Source organism: Aythya fuligula, chromosome 20, assembly GCF_009819795.1.
Source record: "Aythya fuligula isolate bAytFul2 chromosome 20, bAytFul2.pri, whole genome shotgun sequence".
NCBI classification, from domain to species: Eukaryota; Metazoa; Chordata; class Aves; order Anseriformes; family Anatidae; genus Aythya; species Aythya fuligula.
In genome coordinates, this window is record NC_045578.1 from 4,785,520 (window position 1) to 4,810,590 (window position 25,071).

General features: G+C 39.8%; 1 protein-coding gene across 5 annotated transcripts in view; it reads left to right on the forward strand.

Annotated features, from left to right (window-relative positions):
• Positions 1 to 25,071, forward strand: part of CUX1 (cut like homeobox 1) — a 268,484-nt gene that overhangs the window by 165,209 nt on the left and 78,204 nt on the right. For all 5 annotated transcript variants that reach the window (XM_032200836.1, XM_032200831.1, XM_032200835.1 and 2 more), the window contains exons 9-11: positions 6,574 to 6,622; positions 17,608 to 17,712; positions 20,773 to 20,961. In XM_032200836.1, coding sequence (XP_032056727.1) covers positions 6,574 to 6,622; positions 17,608 to 17,712; positions 20,773 to 20,961 — 343 coding nt within the window. The remainder of the gene's footprint in view (positions 1 to 6,573; positions 6,623 to 17,607; positions 17,713 to 20,772; positions 20,962 to 25,071) is intronic.

Sequence of the window (25,071 nt, forward strand, 5' to 3'; positions counted from 1 at the left end):
TCATTTTTCAGTTTGAAAATCTGTATGCAGCACACTACATCTATACAGGGCTCACAATGAGAGGAAACACAAATTAATTCCCATAAAATTAAAAAGAAAAAAAAATGAAAGAAAAAAAAAAGTTAGCATTGAGTCTCTCTCCTTTTTTGCTAGGGGAAGAATTTGATTTAGTATAGGATAACTGCATAGGGGTGTCTGGACAATGTACACTGGACATTTAACCATTCCCCAGATTAATCCAGATGACGTATTGTGTAATCGCTGGAGCACCTGAAACCAGCGTTCCTTTGATCTCTCAATTTAAAGCCTTCAGTGTTTCACTGCTTAGCAGAGAGAGGATTTTTTCTTCAATTGAGTTCCTAGGAAAGGAAACACCCAATTCATTACTAAAGTTGGTGGATTTATGAATCCCTGAACAGAGAAATTCTTTTACGAGAGGCCTGGATTTATATGACATTGGAAAAAGGATTATCTGATCTGAAGATCCTTAGAGGGTTGCTGTGAAAGAAAATATTAACCTATAGCTCTTGCAATTTGAAAAGTAGATTTGAGAACTTACTACTAAAAAGTGTGTGAGTTCTTGCCTTTTGATGTGCTGTAGGGGTTATGCTGAAATAATTTTTTCTTTCTTTGTACAACCTTTGTGTCTATGACTTTTAGAGGCCCTATTAGCAATAAATGTGGATTTATCTAATATGGTTGTTTGTTGGATTACAAACATTATGAGTTCTAAAAAGGCCTAAACTATGTGTACAGCAATATTCCTAAGATGCAAGATGAATGGAATTGGTTGTGATTTTCTATTACATCCTGTCAAAATCTTCTTAAGTGTGTTAAGTTCCTCATAAGGTGCTCCTAGAAATGAAGCAAGCCAGCACTACGTGCACCTTTGCATGGTCACTGAAGTGCAGCAATTAAATGAGGGAACCTACCAGCAGAGTCTTGAACTTGGGTAGGAAATTCGTTACCATTTTTTGCTTAAAGAAAAAATAAAATTTAATATTCAAATGCTGGAAATGCTCATGTGCCCCAAGTGAATGCTGTGATCATTGGTCTGCAGGCAATTCAGATGTTGTTTAGTGATCCGAAATTACCTCCTAGACCCAGGAACTTTTTCTGATAAAAAATTATTGAAACTATAAAAAATAATAATAATTTTAAAAGTCCAATACACTGCATTTTTTGAGTGTTCTGCCCCTCCCTTCTTCTCTTCCTCCCTCCCTATTGTCCCAAATAACTTCCCAGTTTGCCTTTTGCTAGCAGTGCTAGATTACACTGCCTCTAATTTTAAGAGGGTAAAATGTTTACCAAATTCTGCTCTGTGGAGATCACAGATACATGTTAGTAGTAGGAATTTTCTTCCCCCATCCCTTTTTTTTGTGTGTTAAACATAAATGCACATTAGTTGATAATGTATGCTTTGAAATTGACTGCGTAAATGTTTTAGTAATTAGAACATTTTAACAAGCCCCACTGGCTCCATATACCGTTTGCTCTGACCAATAAACTTATACATGTTTTTAAAGAAAACAAATGTGTGGGAAAAGATGCTGTTTGTTTTTTGCCAAACCAAAACATTAATCTGCCCTGCTAGTGAAGTTTCTTGGCCATGCCATTGACTGCAATTTCAAAAGTGTCATCTGTGTTTTTCAGTTCTTCCATGTATAAAGAATCCAACAGCAGTTCCCTTCAAGGTTCAGTAAGTTCAAATGTTTAGGGGGCTGTAGCCACAAGATTTGGCAAACCACTCACTTGTCATGTTAATAAAAAAGGAATTGTTTCTGCCTCTTTAAGCTAGTATCTAAATGAAGGAGTCAGATCAACTGGATTTTAATTCTAAAGTCCATATTCTTCTTACTTACAAGTGAATAGCTTCATGGTGTTTAGGGTTTTCATCTGATTTATTTAGAAGATGAGATTGAGCTGCTTCCATTTTACCAATACTTGAATTTGCTTGCTCGTTGTGCTGTTCAAACCTAATCGGTTAACTTGATCTTAAAAAGAAAATTGAACCTTTCTGTGTTTTGGACTTCCCATAAGCAATCAAATCGAATAAGCGTTTGTTGTTGTGTGTGTTTTTGTTTGTTTGTTTGTTTGTTTTGTAGATGGCATGTTACTTTTGAGGGCTCCTTCATAAATGGCAAAAACTTACACCTTGTAAAATCTATACCTTTTAACAAGCTTGGTATTTTTACTTCAGATACAGTTACAAAAGAAATAGTAGAATATTTTGTGGTCATGCTGTTTTAACAGTTCAAATTCCTTTCATTTGTTCCCACTTATTTTATAGCTCCAAGTGCTTGAACTTAAAATTTGATTTGCTACATTGATATGCTAAGTTCCTTAGCCTGAAAGTGTTGAAACTTAGAACAAACTATCTTTAATACAGACTAAAACTGTCTTGTTTACATGATTACTTTTGCTGTAACAAAGTGAGTATAAGGACCTAGATCAGACTAACGATAATACCATCTGTGGAGTGGGAAAACACAGGATAGATAATATTCACTCCTGAAAATAACTTTTACCCATTCTCTTTCTAATTATCTATTTTAATGTTAAGAAAGAATCACCCTTGACAAACCCTGAATATTGTTGGTGTTAATATTGGCCATTGTGATGTGGAAATCTATTCTAAAACACCATAAATATTAGTGTAAAAGGTTCTCTCACTTCTGACTACCCTCATTTTCTGTGTTCATGCAAAGAAGGAACTTTGTGGTTTTGGGTTTTTCCTTGCCTTCAGCTCTTGGGGTGGTGGGGGGTATCTAGGCACTCAACAAGAAGCCAGGTCATCTTTGCTTCAGGAATTAATGTTAAAAGTAAAATCATCAGATCCTGTAGGTGAGTGTAATTCACCTGCAATGACTTTGGTCAGAAATTTCGGATTGATATAACCATGTTTGTTAAACTTGGCTGTTGTTTTCTGTAAGGTTCCCGTCAGATTTTCAATGAAAACCTGTAGGACATGATGACATTTGCCTTGAGCTGGATGGTGCTTTACCTGTCAAGTAATTCCATTGAAATAAACAGAAATACTGAAATCAGAAGGTCTGAAAATGAGGAAATGCTATGGGTGGTGGATACATCAAAAATGGCCTGTGTGGGCCTAATCCACTGATCCGGAGTGGGATTTCCCCATGCCTTGCAGGTTTGAATTCAACACAGTGCTTTGTAAACAATAAATCAATGCAAGTTGTTTCTGTGAGTGCATAAAAGGTGTAAGAACTATAATTTATTTTATAATAAATACCTCTGCTCAGCAAACAGCGAGTGTAGCTATTAGAGACTTTCTCAAATAAGTGATTTTAGACTGCTGAGTGCCAGCCACCGATGTGGGAGTTGAGCTTTTAAAATGAAAAGACTGAATTCCTTTTGAAGATTCTTCTGAATGCTGTTGACACTTGTGCTTGGAAAGAATACAGTGTAATTTAATTCATTGCTTCACTTAAAGATAACATTTATGGTTGCAGCATTAACCTTGGTTGGTGTGCAGACTGCTAGGCTGGAGGTGTTCCGCTTGAATTTTTTTGGAGATGTCGCATCCTTTCGTTAGGTGTGTGGAGAAAGATTGCGTGGGGAAAAGCTGGATAGGAAAAACGCCCAGGTGAAAGGGAGCTCAGGACCAGGCAGCTGGTTTGTCTGGGTGCAAGGACAAAGGGACAATTTTGCCCTTGGCTACAGTTTGACACTGTACCGGATTCAGTCAGAATTATCTGCGGATGCTGAAGGGCAGAAATGTCATTTTTATGGCGTGCTATATCCTCGGTCGCTTTTTTTTGTAATTGACTGCGTATACCAGTGCTGTAATAGAGCTCTTAAATCCTGACCCCAGCCGAAATGGCATACAAATACCGGTATTAATACTTGTGTGCGTTGTAAATAGAGGACTGTCCCGGGGCCTCACCCCGCTTCTCAGGCTTCGGCCTGTGTGCCAGCCTCCTCCCTGCAGCCTCTCACCCCTCAGCCGGCCCTGCTTCTCTGCTGTCCCTCGTCCCCTCTCCCTCTTTCCTCAGGCCACAGACATCCCTCTGCTTCTCCTCCTGCCTGCCCAAATCCTCCCCCAGCACGCTTCTCCCCCAGGCTGCCAGCAGTGATGGCAGTTCATGCAGGCAAGGCCTTCCCAGGCCGGCTCTGGTTCTCCAGGAGTTGGCACTCTGTTTTCCTCGTTCCCTTGGAGTCTAAGGGCTTCTAATTTCCATTTGCAGCTGTATGCCCTAGACATACATTTCTTAAGGTTTAAATGTTGCTGTAATGTGTGCAGAATCTGGTGTTTCCCTGCCCTCAGCTTCCTTCACTTGCCTCTGTGACCTTTACAGGTGGCTGGGGGTCCTCTGGTGAGTCCAGACCCCCTCACACACCTCTTTTCTGCGTCAGAGCCTTTTTCTTTTCTCTGCAGCCAAAACTCTCCCTTGGCTGGACTAAAAAATGGCCCTTTTGCTACAAAAGCAGAGTGCTTTTCTTCTCCTCGCCCAGGAATTTGTAAGTCCTTTGCTCTTCTTGGGCTCTGTAGTTTTTCAGACCTTTGGCTGCTACCTGACACCAGCGTTCCCCTGTTTTGGGGGGAAAGGCAGGGATTTTATTGCTCTTCAGACCCTACAAAGAAGCAAGCGGAAACTGGGTTCACTCGAGCTGCAGACGGCGTACTGGAGTGGGACGCTCCCAGCTCTGGTCCGGGAGGCGTGTGACACAATCCAGACATCGTTTACTGGCTCCATATAACCTGAGGCATTCACACATAAATTCAGCCCGAATACATAAGCTTATATAAAGAAGATCCTTAAACTATCCCAGCTAAAAATATTTGTAAAATGCTGGGAAACGTGGTAGGGTTTTTTTGTGCATTTGGATGCTCTCTTCCCTCTGATCTCTGTTACAGATGCATACCAGGGTCATCCACATGTTCTTGTGGACATTTTGTTCATGAGATGTAATTTCCTTACAGGGTTTACAGGATGGACAAGCATTTTGGGTCTGGATTCTAAACAAAAGGCTAAAGAGATCAAAAATACTAATGTAGTCATATCTGAACCTGTCTGGGTTGGTCTTCTCGTTAGTCCCTGCAAACTTTAAGTCCTTACTTGTCCAGAGAGTGATTGTTCAATTCAGTAACTAATGTCTATTATTTATTATTAATTCAAAACATCTTGTGCATGATCTCTTTCCAGTGTAACGACACACTAGCTTCTCCTGCATGAGGAAATACATGTTAATCTGTTTTTCATTATAGTCCAAAAGATTTTTCAAAAGGCAATTCATGTTGCCTCAAAATTAAAGGCTATAATTAAAAAATCATTTCCCATTTATTTATATACATACACATTTACTTACTGTGATCTTTTACTGCATTTCCCTAAGTGTGCATGCAGAAACTAAAAAGCTGTTGAAGAGTAAGTCAATATTCAGTGTAATGATCCAGTGTCAAGTGTGCCAGTACTTCTGTGTACTTCAATTAACCATCTTCCCCAGCAAACACCTGCATAGAAAAATGGATTTTCTTTGGGATCAGCCAAAAAACAAAACCTGACTTTTCTGCATTGGCAGGGGAAGGGAATTCCAGTATTTCACAGCTTTTACTGACAATGATCTGCTACAGATTAAAAACAAAAAACAGACATGATGGTGTTGGCAGATTGCAAAAGGACTTGCTGGTTAAAGCTGCTGTTCATAGGAGATGAGGATCGTGTTTATTGCATCCATATGGTTTAGAGATACAAGATCAGCAAGCGTCTGGGGAGAAGTCTTAATATATTGATACAGAACATACATAGAGCTACATAGGCCCTTTGGCTGGTACCTTTCACAGGTGAGAGTATCACTGAAATATTTGCCCGTGATTCAGTGTGGTGATTGAAATGATTGCTTAACCATCAGATCCACTTGTGTGAGCAAAGTGTTAGAAATGTTGGAGTTTGTAAAGGGTTGGGACTGGTAGTTGGCAGCTAGCACACATATATAATTGATCTATTTTGTTCTTAACTATATAGTTTTCAACCCTTTGATTTCCTGTTCAACATCGTAAAGTGCATTAAAAGCCTGAGTCTAAATTTAGTTTCATTAGTTTCTGTCAAAAATCTCTCTTTTCTGTAAATTGAAATTCTAGGTCTCTTTGACTTCGTGATTTTTTTTTTAAGCAGAATTTAGAGGCAAACTTCTAGGCACACTGAAACAGAAGAATACACGTTGTACACATATAGAGGTAGTTGTCTGAAGAGCTATAGCCTCGGACTTCTCTGTAATAGTCCTTTTGAAGCACTTTTATATCTAGGAAAGGTGACACAGCCCTTCTGCAGAAGGTTTGGGAGTAAGATCTAATAAATATGCTCAAATATCAACATGCCACTTCACTGGAAAAAGGGAACAGGCAAAAGATTTGGAGACTTGCAAACCAGTCCAGAGCTGAAACCCAAGAGGATTTCACCAGTCAAAAGCTTAGCCGCTCAGTCTTTACTGTGTCCTTTAAAAAAAAATAAATGTATTGTTTGTATGAATGTTGCAATTGTACAAAGCATGAACTCATGTAACAAGCATTCTTCATGTGATAACAGCACTTCTGCTCTCTTGTTCTCCCAGGGCTGATGAAATCGAGATGATCATGACAGACCTTGAAAGAGCAAATCAGGTAGGATTTAAAAATTAGTTTCTCATAAAATTCCAAGTATGACTTTGTTTTTTCCTCTCTTCTTTAGGATTTCTTGACAGTTGTTTTATATGCACTTAGCAGCTGTAACTGTAGGATAAGAAAATACTCAAATTTAGAGAAAAATACAGATCTTTGGGGATACTCTTTAAGTACTCTATGCACAGAGGATTAGTGTTTGCCATATATTTATCTTCTAATAATTTCAATTTGTTTACCACTATAGTTTTTCTTGGTTTTATGTTTCTAAATCCATCTTGCTGGTCCCTACCCAGACATAGCAGCTAACTGGTTTATCCAAAACACATCTCAATGGTTTATGCACATTTTTTATGTATTTTGAAGAGTGTGAAGTGGCTTGCACAAGAACTGTGAATTTTCAAGCATGTCATTTTATCCAGGTCAGCTCATGTTCAACTAATGGTCAGCAGCAGATCATCACGTTGCGAGCTTTACAGAAGGGGATAAAAGTAACTTTCAGACCTAAAAGTGTTTTTTGTATGTGTTGCATTCAAGGTGCATTTTGCAAGGATTTGTTTCAGAAATGCTGAAAAAACATCCTTTGAAAAACAAGATCCCCCTAACAGTGGTAGCATGGTTTTTTTTAAGCCAGACTCTTACTGCTGTAATCTTTTCTTGCCTGAGCTCCTTCCATGCACCTCCCATCTCCAATGTGTCCTTTCTATCAAGAACCAGAGTAATAGGTGTGATGAGGCTGTGATTATTGATGCAAGGAGATTGGAATTGCACTGGTGTGAGGGCAGGTTGATCATTGGCTGAGCAGAGAGCAACACCTTGGGTTATTAAAGGCAACCATTATTTTTGGTTCATCCTGCTGCTTATCTTCTCCTCACCTTTCTTTTGCGAGAGGAGCATCAGCAGTGTAAGGGCAGCCCTGAGCTAGGGAGGCCTGACCCCTGCCACTGCTACAGCTTCCATAGACTACTCTGGACTCACTTTTACCTTTCTTTTCTGATACATTTTATTGGCATGCTAATTTTTAGCAAGGGTCAAATTAGACCATGCCATGCAGAATAAAGAAACGCCAATTTGTTCCTACAGTGATAATTTGTTGGACTATGAAATGTCTGCTGTATTCCCTTGCAGTGCACACACTCCTCAGAAAGTGGTACCATTGTATAGAACTATTTCAAATTAAAAATTGGAAAATAAAAATTACCAACACCCAAGCAAAGTGCCCTTTTGGTCCATTCTCTACACTGAGTAACTGTACAAGGTGATGAGGAAGATGCATATGGATGTGCAGATTCCCAGGTGGTACATGAAACAGGTGATGGTTTCATAGAGAGAAACCTCAACCAGGCGTTTCTTAGTCAGAGAGCTTCATTAATCCATCTGTCAGGTAAGGTCAGAGATTGCAGATCATAAGTCGCTCAGGTTATGGTTTTATAATCCAATTTAAGCTTACCCAAGAGCAGCTTGCTTCCAGTTGCACGGAGGGAGGGATGTACAGTCATGGGTTGGGGTTAAGTGGAGGATTGTCTCTTGTAGATAAGTTAACCAGTCATGAATCTTAGCCTCAGTCCTTTATTCCAAACCCTGGCCTGCATAATATCTTGTTATGTGTGATTGGATAATCACAGCAAGTATATTATCCTTTACATTAGTTCTGTATAAATTGGAAAAATATGAATGAGGCAGAAGGCAGATTTGTAAGTTGTTGGGTTGATTATATAGTCAGTAAGGGAAAATTGAGTTTTGTACAGTGGGTTTTTAGTTCTGTCAAAGAACTTTTGTAGACAGCATTAAATATTTATGAAAGTGCTAGTAATTATTTGAAAATCCGTAGACTTCTTAGAAATGATGTAGGTGTTAAAAGATGTTTTGGTAGAATTATTTTGTAATTTCTGCAAAGGCAGCACATTTTTCAGAGTTGTAGGAATGATTTACCCAGCAGTTTTTTTTCTTTTCTCTGAATAGAAAGGTTGTTGTAATTAAAGAACAGGTATTTCTTATTTCCTCGTTGCCATACTAAAATGGAAGATAACCATTTACATAGAAATGCTGAAGATATTTTGCTATCTTACTGGAAAGAACCTGTAATGATTGTTTTTTTTGTGTGTTTTTTTCTTTGTGTTTGTTGTTGTTTTTTTTTAAACTTTATTGGGATTTTTTTTAGCAAGTCGAAATTTGTAACTGCTTATGCGCATAATCCTTATTTCCGTTGTAATTTGGTGAATTCTAGATTTGTACATAAACACCAGTGTGCAATTCATCCAAACTGCTGTAATGCCAGTAGAGGTAATTCTGTCTCCTCTTTCCCATTGCCCTCTCCTGTCCTTCCCAGTCAGGCTGCCATTTACCTGTCCCCTCCCTAGCATCAGCTTTTGCAGGTGGGGACCTTTCACTGAGCCCATTGATCTCACTGACTGCAGAGGAGCATGAATTTGGGGTGAGAAGGGCAGGTTCATTTTCTGTGGGATTAGGAAGTTGATGCAACTCACCAAAACCTGGGACAAGCAGCAGCAGCAAGGGGAAGAACACAAGGAGTGTGCTGGAGAAGGGAAGGAAGGGCGAATTCGCTGGAGTAGCACAGCTGGTTGCCAGACCATCCTGATAGTCCTTATTTGTGTGATGCTTTACCTTTATACAACACTTCTATAAATTATAACTAAGTAATCTTTGCAGCAGCCTCACTTTACAGTTGGGAAAAAAAAAGAAAGAAATTAAATCAAGTGCACAGGCCAAAAAGTGAGTTTGCATCAGACTGAAGTGTTACAATTGCAGAAACAAGTACTTAACATAATTATGCATTTAATAGTTAAATTAACATTTCCTTTTACCATTTCAGTAAGTACTTATTCCCCATTATTAAGGCTACCTTTAAAGAGTAATGCTCAGCATGACTCCTACTCTAAGGTTAAATAGACTGCCTTGCTGATTTTGATGTGATACTTTGCTGTTCTGGAATTAAGACTGACCCAAACTGGACTGGGATTCACAGTAGGAGTTTACAGAACTGCAAAATGTTTCTTCTGAAAACATGGAATATATTTGCTCTAACTTCTTAAATATCAGATACTTCTTGAAAATCCCCTTTTCCTTTATTGCCCCTTTTAAATCCAGGGTTGGTGTTCACCAACTTCCTTTGCTGTACATGAGGGCACCCTCCTGACTTAAAGAGAGGTGGAAAATGCTGCTTCCCTCTCCAGTTGTACGGAGATGAGTGGGTGGATGTACTCATACTCATCCAGGTTTCCATATTCAGGCTGATGGAAGCTGTGGGGACTGAGTTAATGTGATTCCTACCCTCACGTCCTGTTGGGTAAAGAACAGCAGCTGCATGGACCATCCTTGGAGTCTTCAGACTCCATCACCTCTCTTCTCCCACTTTTTTTTCTTTATTTAGATCCTCAAATTGATTCATTCAGGAGCTTTCTGGGCTCGTTTGGGTGCTATCACCCCCAGACCCAGTTTGGGTGCGCTGTCACCCCCAGAAGAAATTACTAGCTCATAGAAATCATTACCTTTGAATATCAGGGAGCTTTGCAATTTGCTGCTTAGAAACAAAAAGGAGTAGTGACCAAAAAATATATTCCTCTTCATTCAAATTTGAAGTATAAATTGAATTTTGCCCCAGACCATACCCCTAACCGTAGAGAAATAAATCCCAGGCTTGAGCAGAGCAAGCCACCTGCTGGGGCAGAGGAGTCTGGAGGGGGTTGCCTTGGTGCTGGAGGTAGTGATGCGGTGGCAGCACGGCTGCTCAGATGACAGCCCTTCATCAGCTGCTAATCCAGGCACTCCATATGAGTAATCTAAGAGCTTGAGTGGTGTTCTGCAGCAGGGATAGTCTTGCTCAGGCTGGCAGAGCTCAAAGAGAGGAACTCAAGTACAGCAATTTGCACCAGCTGTTAGGGTGAGACAGGTCCTGGCGAGGATGCGGGTGTCGGTGGTGGTCTGCTTTGAAGTCTGGAGAGGTATAAATCAATACAAAAAGGACAAGACTGCTGCATAAAAGTGGCTTCTTCTCATGTGTCTCCCTCAAGAGGAGCAATTAAGTAGCTCCATAATGAGTAGCTTTAGCAGGGGTGTCAGGTCTGAAGGTGTGCACCCAGCAGCCCCCTCTTGCTGGAGCAGTGAGATGCTACTGCTCGTTTGCACAGTGGCAGCTGGCTGTGCAGGATCTGTTTCTCTCTCAGTCCCCGAGGTCGTATGACTTGGGTCTTTGAAGAACCGAAGTCAAAATAAAACTACATGCAATAGGCGTTGCTCATTTTCACTTTACTAACCAGCCATGCAATAGGCGTTGCTCATTTTCACTTTACTAACCAGCCAGCCCAATAGCGAAAATAACCCCGAGAGCTCACCCTCACATTTCCATGAAGATTTAATAATCCTCTAGTTTGGGGAAGGGACTCATTTTATTAAGATTTCATTTTGCACAATAAATCACTGCATATTTTCTGATATGCTACGAAGTATAATAATAAATAATTAAAACTAAACTACCCTTACTTGTCAAAATAAATAATTTATCATAGTTTGGGATATAGCATCGCTGAATTTTTTATTGTTTGATTCCCAGAATATTACCATTTTCAATCAGTGAAGTTAATGAAGCTCCAGTGTACTTTTCTGCATGTGCAACAGTTACAGTTGTATGAATGTATATTTTGTATAAATATTTATGATTAGCTCTTTTCTGTACCTTTTCAAGTTTATACCTTGCTCATAAGTGTTTATGGCAGTAAGTTGTAATATTTGGAATGACAAATTTATTCAAATGAATTATCCTGTTTCTATATTTTATCTAGCAACTTGGTGTCACCCAGTTGCGCATGAGAAACACTGAAATTTCTGTTAAAAACAGTCTCTGAGGTTTCTGTTAAAAACAATCATATCCATGGTGTGAAAACAGAAATATTTGGGAATGTTTCATTTAAGAAAAAGATGAGTCTCATTTTAATGTTTTAGTATTGAGTCTAAGTTTGTAGTTTCATGTCATTGATGTATCCACATCTGCTGACTTCGTACACTTAGTTCACATTATTTAGAAAAAAAGAGTCTTTGGACTTTGTATTTTTTAATCCTTAGGAGGAGGCAGACTTGGAAAAAAGTCTCAGATACAGGTATTCATAGATTTTGAGAGTAATAACAGAAAAAGAACATGAGTTATTTTTTCTGTACGCTGCATTGTGAAAGTTATAGAAAAATAATTAATGGTGTTCTTTTTTTTCGTTTGTGTCTGTGCCATGTTATCCCTTTGGAAAAGCAAAATGTTTCCATTGATTTTTCTTTCCGTATTCACAGTGCTGATCGTGTTCCCAGATTTCTTCTGCTTATTTTTTGGAGGGAAAAAAAGCAAAATACAGGAACTTCTGTTATCAATAAAACAAGACCAACTGCTCTTTCTAAAATACATAACCATTTTTTAAAGAATCTGGACTGAATCAGTAGCATGTATTCCAAAGAAATAGAATTTAAGTTCTATAGGGGAAAAGCTAATGATTTTTAACATTTTTTAATCAAACTATCATTACAATAAGTAATCAAACTATCTTTACAATAAGTAAAACAGCTGTAGAAGAAGAAACAAAATTGTTGTAGAAGTAGAAACAGTCTCACTAGGTCAGCTTTGCAAGAATCCTGTTCTCAAGGTGCTTTTTTTTAAATCTCTTTTTCATTGGTTATGGTGCCTTCCTATCTCTAACAAATCACATTGGAAAATGGTTTGCAAAGATATTCCCACTAAGTGAGATTGCTATAAAATATGTATGTTTTCAAGCAGCAGATGGAATAAATTCTCCTCTTTCACTTAGCAACACAAATGCAACAGAATATAGGTGGTGGAAGTACTGCACAGGGGAGTGATGCTCTGAACTGCCAGTGGTAGCAAAACTGGTGACAAGGCAGTCCTTTTTGTGTTCCCATGAAGATGGGTATTCATCTTGACACGATTCCTTCATCTGCACCAAGGCGGACACAGATAGTGCCAGAGTATTTGCTTTTTATTTCTGACTGCCTTTGCAATGAGCTAGAGCCTCTGCTGACGTGGTATGCCACAGCTCTCCTGAATTTGGTGAAGCTGTGCCATTTTATAGCAGGTGAGGTCATTCACTTCATTCTGTGATTTAATTTCACTTTCTGTAAAATGGGAATAATAACATTTACTTTATAAAGTGCGTGGAGATCCTTGCATGGAAAAGAACTGTATAAAGGCAAAATATGGTTAATATTATTTTCATACAAACACGGGAGTTTCCTGTAAATGCTTGGCTTTCAGTTGGGAATACATTTATCTGGCAGCCTTTCAATGTGGAAAGAAAAGCAGAATAGCCTGGAGAAAAGAATGAAGACAACCCAACCTCTTCTGTTTGTTGGTTGTTGTTTTGTCCTTTTTTTTTTTTTTCTTATTTAATTCTCCATTGCTGAAAAAAAAATAGGTGCCAGAGCCCTGGAGAGTCTTTCATGTCACAGATTTTCTGATAACCTTCCTGTTGTTTTGTGAAAGCTGGGGAGGTTTCAAGGTTTTGAAATAAATTTGTGTATCTCAAAAGTGAGAAAAAAATTTAAAGCACATTGAAACAGTGCCTTAAAAGATCTTGTACTCCAAGAAACATGGCTTTTGGGGTGGCTTGCAAGCAAGACAGCGTGAACTTCAAGCACTTAAAACTGAGCATGATGATTACTGCCATAACTGGGCTCATTGATTTCAACAGATTTACTTGTGATAATATACACCCCTAGCCCACAGGAAGATTGTGCCACGTACAGCCCTGGATTTAGCATGTAATAAGAAAGCATAGTTTGCCTCACGGAATTTTAAGGGAAAGATTACACTTTTTGCTTGTAAGTATCTCATTTTCCTATTCACACCACTGGTCTTTGATCAAATTAACATTTTACTGTGAGTAGAAGAGCACTCAGTTCATGCTATTCATTATCTTGTCAAGAAACAATGAGAATAATTTAAACAGAATATATTGTGTAAGGCTTTTTATTTTTTTTAATTGGAAAGCACACGGCAACATTATGATCATGACCTACTGGCTTCACTGTGAAGAGTGTAATATTTACATACTATTTTAAGGAGAATGAATGTATTTTGAAATATTTTGTTACCAGGGAGGGAACTCCAGGCTTGAAAATGAGCAGTATAGAAATTAGGAGGAATTGCTTGACTGAGGTATCCAGAAAAACATCATTTTCTAGATAGTGTTGAATTTGAGTGGTCTTTATCAAGGCCAGGATTGTGACTGTTGTGGTCTTCAAGGTTTGTCTAGGCTCATAATAGATTCTGAAGTGAGGAAGAGAGTGTTTTAGCTCTGGATGATGAAACACAACTGTACTATGGAATACATATTTCTCAGCTAAAAGAGAATAGTTTCACACGAAGAGAAGGTTGTGTGAACTTTCCAGTGGCTCTGAGTTGTGCAAGATTGCTAGGTTTTAGCCATTTTCCATACTGGGCGTCTGTCTCTGGCTGCATACTCTTTTTTTTTTTATTCAGGAAAAATTGTTCAACCATTTCTAAGGACAAGATTAGGAAAAAAAATCTAGTTTTTCCCACATGTTAGGAGTTGTTCTTGCTGTTTTGGTGAGGAGCCTGCTGTGCCCAGATTTAAGAGAAGGGGCTTGGCACTTGATGAGGGAGGGTTTGCCTTTTTCTCAGGGTTGTATCTTCTGTTGCTTCAAGTAGCGAGGGGAAAAAAAAAAAAAAAGAAGCCCCAATTTTGGCCAGTCTGTAAATGTCTGAAAAAAACGGAGTTCACACAAACTCAACGGAATCTGGTTTGAATTTGTGGGCTTTGATGTCCGTGCCTGTCCCGAGCATGCTGCTGCCTATAAGTGCGCCAGCCGGGTGAACATTAACCAGCCAGGTTTCATTTCTTTTCGGTGTAATGAGCCGATGCCATTTTGACGTGGGGCACTGGGTGAGAAGGGGGACAGGAGCAATGTTGGGGTGAGAGCGGGAGGACCACAAGGACCAGGAGGTGGAGAAGAAAGAGGCTGTGCTGGGGAGGTTGGAGCAAGAAGGCGCAGGGAGGAAGGAGAAGGACCAGGACAGGGCTGCTTCGAGGAAAGTTGGAGAAGAACCAGCGAGGGAAAGAGGAAGAAGGAGAACATCAGGGTAAGACAAGTGTTGGAAGTTTGTGTCCGTTCGTCGGGTTGCTCAATGCACAAGCTTGCTTTGGCCAGCTTGCAGCTAAAGGCACCGTTAAGTTCTCAGAAGACCAAAATGCCACTTGATTTTAGAAGGGGACAAATGCCTGAAAGACTTCAGAAGGGGACAAAATGACAAGCAGAGAGGGGTGGGAGTCAAAGAAGCAGGGTGAGGATTGTAGAACACAGGGTGCCTGTCCTGCCTGGTGGGCAGCAGCAGTACTCAGGGGGTGAAAAATGGGGCAAAACTCAGGAGCCATGCAGCAAGGTCTGGAGGAGACAACGTCAGCACCACCACACCAAGCATATGGCTGGAAGTACACTGGGGTCTGGGGAACCCACGTAGCTCAAAATGAGGCTTTGTGACAGCACATTCATTAATGTTTCTGAAGCGCTTAGGTCCTGTAGTGGGGAAAAGCAGGGTAAAGCCCAGGAGGAAGCGATTAATTCTGCCTGCAGAGGGGGGTAGGATTAGTTTTCAGTAAATAAGCCACAGAGGTCACACGCTGAACGAGAACAAAACAAAATATTCATTCGCTGAGCAATATACATCCTGAGAGTCGTATGAAGTCGGAGGTCTCGTTGGAAAATAGAAATAGCATGGTAGTGGGGAGTTACCGATGCCTCGCAAAGCTGTGAGCACAGGGGAGGCTGAACATGCAGCCAGTCTCGAGCTGGGCTTTTCAAAACTTTTAAGTGCTCCATTTTGAAACCATAGCATTCTTTTAATAGGTTTTTGTGTGTAATTTATAATTTATATTGCAATAGCACCCAAAAGTGCTTTCCAGACACTGAACACATCTATAATTCTGACTCTAAAGAGCTTAAGTTCTGGGGGGGGGGAGGAAACACAGAAAAATGGACCAGTATTTCCCAAACAGAATTGCCCAAAGTTTCCGTTGATGCATTTTTAACAATATGTAGTATGAAATCTTGTCTAATATTATTCACAGGATTACAACAGGTGTTCTGAATTGGCTGGGGAGGCTTTGCAGAAAGGGCAGCTGACAGCTTACTGTATATGCAGATGTAACATCTATTAGAAATATCCTCTGTGGTTTGCTTGCATGCAAGCTGAATAGATTCTCAAAACAATGCTGCTGTGAATAGAAGCCATCAGCAGAATTGCTTAAGGCTGCAAAACCCATTACTTATACAACAGTAGATGCAAGAGCCAGTACCACAGTGCAGTAACTTGTCCTGCTTTGCTGTAGTTGCTTAGCAGTTATGTGATCAATATATTCACGTCCATATCTAACGAAATGCAAGAAAATAAATTCTCAATCCATCGTGTTAGCTCAGATTTTAACCTAATCTTATCCAGCCGCATAAAAAGCATAAACTTTCCCTTTTTCTGTCTTTCTTGTTAGTGCTGCTACCATTTTATTCATGCACACAATAGGTTGCATCCCATGCTCTGATTATTAGAGCCGTGTTACTGTACTTTTTACAATTACATTTTAATTACAGCTGTAGAACCTATGCAAAATCATTTAATATAATGTTGTGAGCAAATAGCACAGATGATGTACTTAGTATTTGATTGCTGTTAGTTTACTGATTGATTAAACATGCAGGCAGAGGCTCTGCTTTGACTAGTAAGTCAAAGACCATGCACATACAGAGGGATATGCAGGGTTTTATACTCACTATGCTTAAATGACTTTGGTTTTCAAAAGGATTAGCTGAAAAACAGAGGAGTCCAGCACACAGAAATATGACAGTTTTGGTGGTTTAAAAATAGAAGTGTGATTTTTTTATTTTTTTTCAGTAAAGGAAGGGACAGGACCCATTAGTGTAAAGGGCAAAAGCCAGCAAAGAGAAGCTCTGGCCTTGGCTGGGGGCAATTTGTGGGTTTGGAAGGTTGGTGATACGTCTTGGAAGTGGAGATAGCTGTGGGATTTTAGCTGTTTTCTGGTGAATGTGTGGTGTGATTTGCATGGAACAGCCCAGGTGGAAAGCAATGATTATTCAAGGAGGTAAGCAGAGTGTTTTGAAAAAAAGAGAGAAGAGACTGTCCAGAAGGAGTATATACTGTAAAAACAACCAGGTGTTGTTTCACTTGTCTTAACATAAGCTAATAGGCAGTTATGGAAAAGACTTTGCTATTTATTGCCTGAAGTTACTGATCCATCTGTCTCTACCCAAACTCTTGTACAGATAATCTTTCCTCATAATTCTGCATTTCTCCTTTCAGTTATTACTCAATATTTGTATGGCAATTTCATTTGGTAGCCAAGTCACAGGCATATTAGATACCGTGTAAATCCTCAACAATTCATAACTGATCTGTGCAAAATTGTCAGTTTAGGGTTAAATATTGTTGAATAAATAGACCTGCTGAAAGAACAGAATCTAACAATTCATGTTTTGGGAAATAATTACTGAAGAAAGACAGCCCTCAACATTGTATGTGTGTTAGAGAGAATGGTCAGAATATCTTTTAATTCAGCATTTACCCATGAGAATTATTCCCATGAGGAACCTTGCAATAAAATCTGCTTGGTCTATGAGAATAGAAAGAAATTGAATAAAAAGACTCCATTTCCACTTGTATTTATTCAGTCTGGGAAATTCAGTGGGCCGCAGCATTAGTATCAGCAGGGGATTCCTTGCTCCTAGCGTTAAATTACTGTCATAATCGCTCAATTATTTCTTCCTTGTACTGTTTAAAATAAAAATCCATCACATTCTATGTTTTTTTCTAACATTTATTAGGTTGAGTGTTTAGGAAAATCAATTATATTCAGTCAGGCATGAATTGATGAATGTTCTTGTAATAATTGTCAGTTGTTAAACTGAATGTACTTTCTCTTTTCACCCCTTTTCATTTCCTTCAGAGGGCAGAGGTGGCTCAGAGAGAGGCAGAGACCTTAAGGGAGCAGCTCTCGTCAGCTAACAAATCTCTCCAACTCGCTACGCAGATCCAGAAGGCACCTGATGTGGTGAGAGAAAATATTTACTGACTCTTACAGGTTTCTGACATTCCTGCAGTACAGCTCTTTCAATTTATGCTCGCAGCTATAAAAATATCTGTTTGGAATAATATTTTAACTGAAATGGAATTGTGTTCCTTTGGGATTGCAGTTTTGTTAGACTTCTAAGGGGGTTGGTAGCTGCAAAAGACCATGAAAAGGACAGAAATCGTTCTGCTTCGTGGTGACCGGTATGATGACCTGCTGCTGCCAGACCCAACAGATAGCAGCAACTCTTAGAAATTATTTCATGTTTATAGGAGCTTCAGCAGAGGAAAAATGAAGCAGCAATGCTGTATAATAGAGTGTCCTGATGGGCCATTAACACACACATGCCTCAAGCCCAGAGCCTTAGACCAAGGGGCTTTAACCAGCTTTTTCCAAAGGGCATTAGTGGGTCTGGTTGCATGCCCATGTCTTGTGTTTTCTTATTCTTAGCATTATGGGCTGCCAGAGAAACTGGAAATGAAAGTCAGTATCACTCTGTTTTTTACCAAATATACCTAAACTGAAAAACACACACAGAAATCCAATAAAAGAAGCTAGAAAATTGAGAATATATCCTTTTTTTCTGAAGGCTGGGCTGACCCGGTGGGCACGGAGGACCAGCAAGGGAGGGAGGGGATGGTCCCCTCTGCTCTGCCCTCCTGAGGCCCCCCAGGGAGTGTGGCCTCCAGGTGTGGGGCCCCCAGCACAAGAAGGATGTGGGGCTGTGAGAGCGGGCCCAGAGGAGGCCACGAGGATGGTCAGAGGGCTGGAGCACCTCGGCTGTGAAGGGAGGCTGAGGGAGCTAGGGCTGATCAGCCTGGAGAAGAGGAGGCTGCAGGGAGACCTCATTGCGGCCTTTCAGTACTTAAAGTTTTAAATTAAAATGGTTTTAAACAGTTCTAAACTGAAAGAGGGGAGATCTAGGTGGGATGTGAGGAGGCTGGAGCGGGTTGCCGTGGGTGCCCTGAGCCTGGAGGTGGCCGAGGCCAGGCCAGGTGGGGCCCTGGGCAGCCTGGGCTGGCAGAAGGGGTCGTGCCCATGGCAGGGGGTGGCATTGGGTGGGCTTTAAGGGCCCCCCCAACCCAAGCTGTTCAGCAATTCTGTGACTCCAGCTGGTCCTGGGTGAACAGGTATCACAGGTGAACAGGTATTCTGGTTCTTGTTTGCCGAAGGAGAAATTGGATTTAAATGTAAAGGTGTGATTACATGAAGCTTGGTCTACTTCTAAGCAACAAATTTAGCAAACAAATCGTGCTCCTTATGTTGGCTTTTCCTTGTGAGCCATATATATGCTTGACACTGGTATCAGAAAAATACATGGTTGCCTTTAAAATATATTTGGAGAGAATGAGTAACAAACTGTAAGTCCTCCGGGTATGTTTGGTCACCTATTAATATGACCCAGAATTTCCTTAAGGAAGTCAAAAGAGAGAAAAGCAGGCTGCAGAGCAGAAAATAAGAAGCCTGAATATCATTTGTAACTGTGAATTACCTGCCTCTTCCTATCTGGTGTCCTAGTCTTATCATTATTTTAACATTAGGTCTTTCTTGTATTTAATAGTACTTCTGCACTTCATTTATATTTAATATGACAACTACTGCAGGATGAAAATGATCATTATCTATCTTATTTCAGACTCTACGTTCTAGTCTCAATAGGCACAAGCAGCAGATGATTATACAACTTGTGATGTTTCATGCAAGCAAATTAGAGGTTTTTTCAAGTTAAAAGTATAATTCAGTGTAATAGGAGAGCGTTGTTAACTGCTGTTCGTACATGCAGCTTTCTGTGAGACACAATGGTATGTAGTCACTGAGAATCAAGCTAAGTGTTTAGCAGATATGGAAAAGGTATTTTGTTGTACCTGTATTTTCCAGAAAAGAGGGTATGGAGTATATTTCAATCTGCTGCACTGTCATCGTGAATTGTAAGGAAAGTGCCTGGGTGACAGCATTGGTGGGTTGAAGCCTCAGCTCTTTCCCCATAGGATCTTTGGCATAATGCTTAAAATCGTTGTTTCTCTCTTGGTAAATGGATTCGTTCCTACCTCACCGGTGTTTTGTGAGGAACAGCCATTAACCTTTCTAAGCTGCATTTTAGGCTTTTTAATGGAACATGCGTTCAGCATTGGGCTGCCTCGTGCTCCCTGGATCTGTACAGGGGTTTCCTTGTGTTCCTCGTGGAAGAGAGGTTCAGAGCTCTCCAATTATAACTATTGATCTCTTAACACAAGAGGTGACACAAGAGCTAGAGCAATCAGTCTGTGTTAACTTTTCTGAATAGATCTATCTTCTTTCCTTTTCTGCCCTTTCTTACTTCTTGTCCTACTGGAAAGTCAGTCTAGCAAGGATGTTTCAGTCTTGAGGACAGATTTTGCAGCCATGGGAAACTGGAAGAAGAAAGATTCTGGTATAGGGAAGGGAATTTTTAGAAGTGCAGACCATAGGCAGGATAACCTTGTCTTACAGGCATCACATGTATCTTCATTCCCATGGAGAACTGGCTTCAGTTGCTAGCAATAACCTAATAGTGAATAATTTTCATGCAAAGAGCAACTTCATTGGAAATAGCAGTTTGGGGCATTTTTTTTTTGACAATTTCACTTGAAATGTGTGGCATACATATGAAGAGCCAAAGGCACATGTGTCTGCTGTTCTTGATTACGAAATTCTGCTCCATTACTCCAGAATATTTTATCTGATTAGTATTTTGTTAGCACAGATTTTCATAGTTGTCAAAGCTCTTGGACTATTAATAATAAATAGATATAAATAGAGTACTTTGACTTTCACTACTGCATCTTTCCAGTACACTTACGAAATAGGGAGATTTATGTTCTGCATTTTACCAAAGAGCTGTCCCAGGGAGTAGAAGGGTCCATCTTCTGGATTCATGCAGTCACAGGAGTACTGTTCAGGAGTTGTTTCTGTCACTCATGCTGTTCCATCCCATGCTTGGTCTTTACCTAACTGCCCTGAATTCAAACTTGTTGTCTTTATTTATTTATGTGATCTAATTTTTTATTTTTTTTTTCACAACAGGAGCAGGCCATCGAGGTGCTAACACGATCCAGCTTGGAAGTAGAATTGGCTGCAAAGGAGCGGGAAATTGCCCAGCTCGTAGAAGATGTCCAGAGACTACAGGGCAGCCTCACCAAGCTGCGGGAGAACTCCAGCAGCCAAATCTCACAGCTGGAGCAGCAGTTAACCGCCAAGAACAGCACGCTTAAAGTAAGGCTCAGTTCTGTGCTCAGCAGCTTTCGAAGGATATGGCTGACATACCGATATTGGGTTTTACTAATGTAAGCTTTCTGTGGTTCTCAGAGGCACCGTAAAAGCTATTTACTTCTCAGGATACTGTTGAATTCATGTTTCTGTGATGTTTTATTTTAAGTGATCACAGTTTTGTAGAAATTTAATTTGCCTTTTTCTAGTTCTCATTGTTTTGAAATTTGTTTTTGCAGAACAGGGAATTACCAACGGAATTAAAACCACTACCACCAAAAAAATTTACCATGGATAGGTAGTGAAATAGCTGAACTGAAAAATTAAAATGGCACAGAAAATCCTTCTTAAGTTTTAAAACTTAACTCCCATTCCAATTGTTGTTACTGCAGATTTGCCATGGCAGTTTATTGTGCTCTGGTTGAATTTACCTGCTACTCTCTTTGGCTCTCCTCCCATTGGAAAGGGGAAGTGTGTCATTTAGAGCATGAAAACAAGTGAAATTAAGACACAAAGAGAAGGCTTTTTAGGCTTAATAAGCATTTAAAATTTTTTTCCACTGTTGTTTGCTGCACAGTAATTCCCGTTTATAATTAGCAATCCAGTCCTATGCTCGTTTGTATACCAGTAGCACTGCACTAAAACTAGAAGAGCAGAAACATCTAACAGTTTTGTGAGTGACCTCTTTACCTTTTGCTTCAGCAGCTTTACTTTCTTTGTTGCTCTATCCCACACAATTTTGATCTATCAGTAAGCATGAGAAATGTTTCCTGACATCTGTTATGAATCAGTTTCTTCTAACTCCTGTCTCTTTCATTGTTCTACCATCTCTGAGCTGCAAATTGTAAACAAGATAAATTTATCTGTTCCATTAAGGACTTCATAGTTTTGTAGGTTTTATAGTCTGAGAGTTTTTTGAAAGCAGGAGGCTGATAGTACCCACTTAGCTCTAACTGTGGCGTGGGTAGCTTTCCACTATCAGAATGATTTAATGCTCAATTGAAACTTTACAAATTGTTCTAATTCTGACATTATTTAGAGGTTACTAGTTTTGCTCTGGTGTAGTATAATTTATGTGGAGGGAAATATCTGCTAGGGGTGAAAGTTGAAGTGTTGCATTCGGTACAGTTTCTACATGTTTTAAGACAGCTTTGCAGAATTTCTGTGAAAATTCAGTAGAGCAAAGGAAGTCTGGGTTCCTGTATCGATGGTATCAGTCTCTGCCCATCTGTCACCATGTGGGCACACTCTTAATGGGGGAGGAAGGAGCTGGTCTGGTAGTGAGGGGCAGATTTTGCTGACTACACCCATGTTATGGGGCTTTTTTATTTTTTCATAAAGCCTGATAGAAAATATCTTGAGTCCTTGCACTTGACAGATTTGCTTGGAATAAAGCATGTTCCTGTTGAGGTCAGTATCAATTTAGCCATTAACTTCAAAGGGAATGGGAACATAGAAATGACAGAGCAAGTCTTTGATTTCCATTTCAGTAATCTCCTTCCATTTTCTCATAGGCTTGCCCAGCTAATGCTCTGTATTTAGGTTCCTGTTGATCGTGTCTGATGCAGTGACTCTATTGATAAAGGTTTAGTCATATCAACCCTCTTTAACCTTATTTGTTGCACTAAAAAATATTTTAAATGTACATTTTTTCCCCCAAAGCGCTAGGAAAGCCCGTGTTTGAGATCTGTTGTACAAAGAACCAAATCTCAGTGGTGATGTGTTGATCTTATGTTTGATTATAGAGGAATTGCTTCTAAAATAGCGAAGACTGTAATGGTTGCCTCCACAACAAATGAATCACAGTTTCACAAATTGAAGCAATGTTCTCAGACTGTATCTTGGGGGAATTCTTTAATACCCTATGACTTAATGAAACAATACAGAAATTCTTCCAAAATTATTGCTTCTTCATCTTCATCTGATCTAATAATCAAAATATGTCCTCTAGTAACAAGACTTTTCTAACTGTAATTATGTTAACCCTTTGTTGCTGGGAGTTAGAGCTTCCCTGCTATCCAGTTAAATTAGAGCAGTGCTAGTTAGCAGAGATGCACCGAATAACTTTGGCTAATTGAATATGGCTGTTTTTGTTTATCACTCAGACAAAACTAAGACATTAGTCTAATGCTTTTTTAAATGTTTTAAGTCCATTAAATAGAGTCCATGCTGTTTCACCTAAGATACTTTAGTTGATAATACAGAAATGATTATTTATTTTTTTAAAGTACAGTAAGGGGGGGGCCAGTACATGCATGCTCTAACATGGGTTCATTCATACGACAACTGCAAGACAATTCCTTAACAATTCCTAATACTTACACATTCAGTGTGCAGAAATGCCACCGGTATATTCTTTTTGTCCTCTGGCTCGCTGCATTTTGGTGGGTTGGAGGGAGGATGTTAGGATGTATTTTGTCTGAATTAACCAGGTTGATATTTAGTGCAAGATATTAGTTCCTCCAGATTGTCTCACAGCTTGAACCTTTGTTATCCTATGTTCTATGCATTTTAGAGGGTTCTTCAAGACCATTACCATACTAATACATTTTAGAGCAGGCATTGACTGGGAAAATGCCAAGTGTCTAAATGGACTCTGTACATAGAGGCATTGCATTCTTGGGTGTTGGTTAGTATTGTTTAGTGAAAGTATACATCAAGGTGCTGATTTTCCATGGTAACAATCTCTGTATGAGGTACTTGGGGAGTGATGGATGTATATGTGTTTTTTATACAATTCAAAGTAAAATATTGCTGGTTGCCAGACCGCTATAACAGCATAAAAGTGGTCTTAGACCCTGAGAGTCCAAAACAGCTTAGTTCTATAAATATCTTTTTTTAAAATAAATAAATAAATAAATACATTTTTTAAAGGGTGTTTTATGCCTAAAATTTCCTGAAAAAGTTACTGGGTATGACATAGAATTACAGATAGACAGAATTACATTTAATCGAGGTAGCTTTAAAATGAAAATCATTAGTTTTTCTGTATTTCATGTCAGTTTATACAAAAGGGTTTTTTCTTAACATATCCTTGTACAAGTAATTTACTTAATAACGCAGGATATTGTTTGTTTTATATTCACTTGAGTATTTTTTGTACTGAGGCTAGCATAAATAGCCAGTTATCCCTGCTGTAGACCCCAAATATGATGTCTTAAGAGTCCGAGATTTAAGGGAGAGACGAATTGTAGAGCATCTTTGCTTTAAACTGTAGAGCAGCAAAAAGCAGTTAGAAGTGGCCAGCACAGTGACACGGCCAAGGATAGCTGAAAGATGTCGTGTGGCATTCAGGAGAGTCCTGCCATTGCCTGCATTGTGAAATGCTGTGAATCGTGGTGCTGAATCACCTCACCTGTACTAAGGGCTCTCTGGCTCACTGGCTCCATTTAAAGGCTCCCTCTCCACTCTCAGTGAGCCTGACTTGGTCCATAAAACCTCCTGTCTGGGTTCCTTGGTTTAGTAACTGGGTTTTGTGCATTGAGCTGTAGCTTGAGAAGCTGCTTGAACTTGCAGCGTGTTGTAGCTGACCCTGCAGGAGGCTTGGAACTAAGTAAAGTGACATCTTGGGCCCTGAAGAAATGGCTAAAACTTGCACTCTGTTTTGCCAGGTGAAGAAATTTGCTTTAGCTCCAATACACGTGTTTTTTAAACACAATCACATTGACTGCAGGTTACCAATGGCTAAGGATTCTAGGACACAAGACCTCTTCAGGGGCTCTTCATTTCATAAGTATCAGGGTGCAAATTCCACACTTAACAGCCGTTTCTGCCTTCCTGCAACGAGCAGTGGTGGGGATTTGTTGGAGCTGCTTTTTGAGCAGCTGCCAGAGCAGCAGCTTCTTGTATCCATTAGATTGCTTAGAGATGGGCGGTATTTACACCCTGGGTCACCTGGGAAGACAGCGTGGTTAAGAGGTTCCTACTTCCCATTGTGCTGTCCCAGCCCTGTTGTTCATATACCCATGTCTGTACTGCTGCAGGACTTTGTGGGGCTGCATTTTAAATGAGTTTGCAAAAAATGCTCCAAGTTTGCATTAGCCCTTTCCTGCCACCTTCCTGCATTCAGACGAGCAGCCCAGGAGCAGTGTAGGATCTCCTTGAATTCCCATCTCC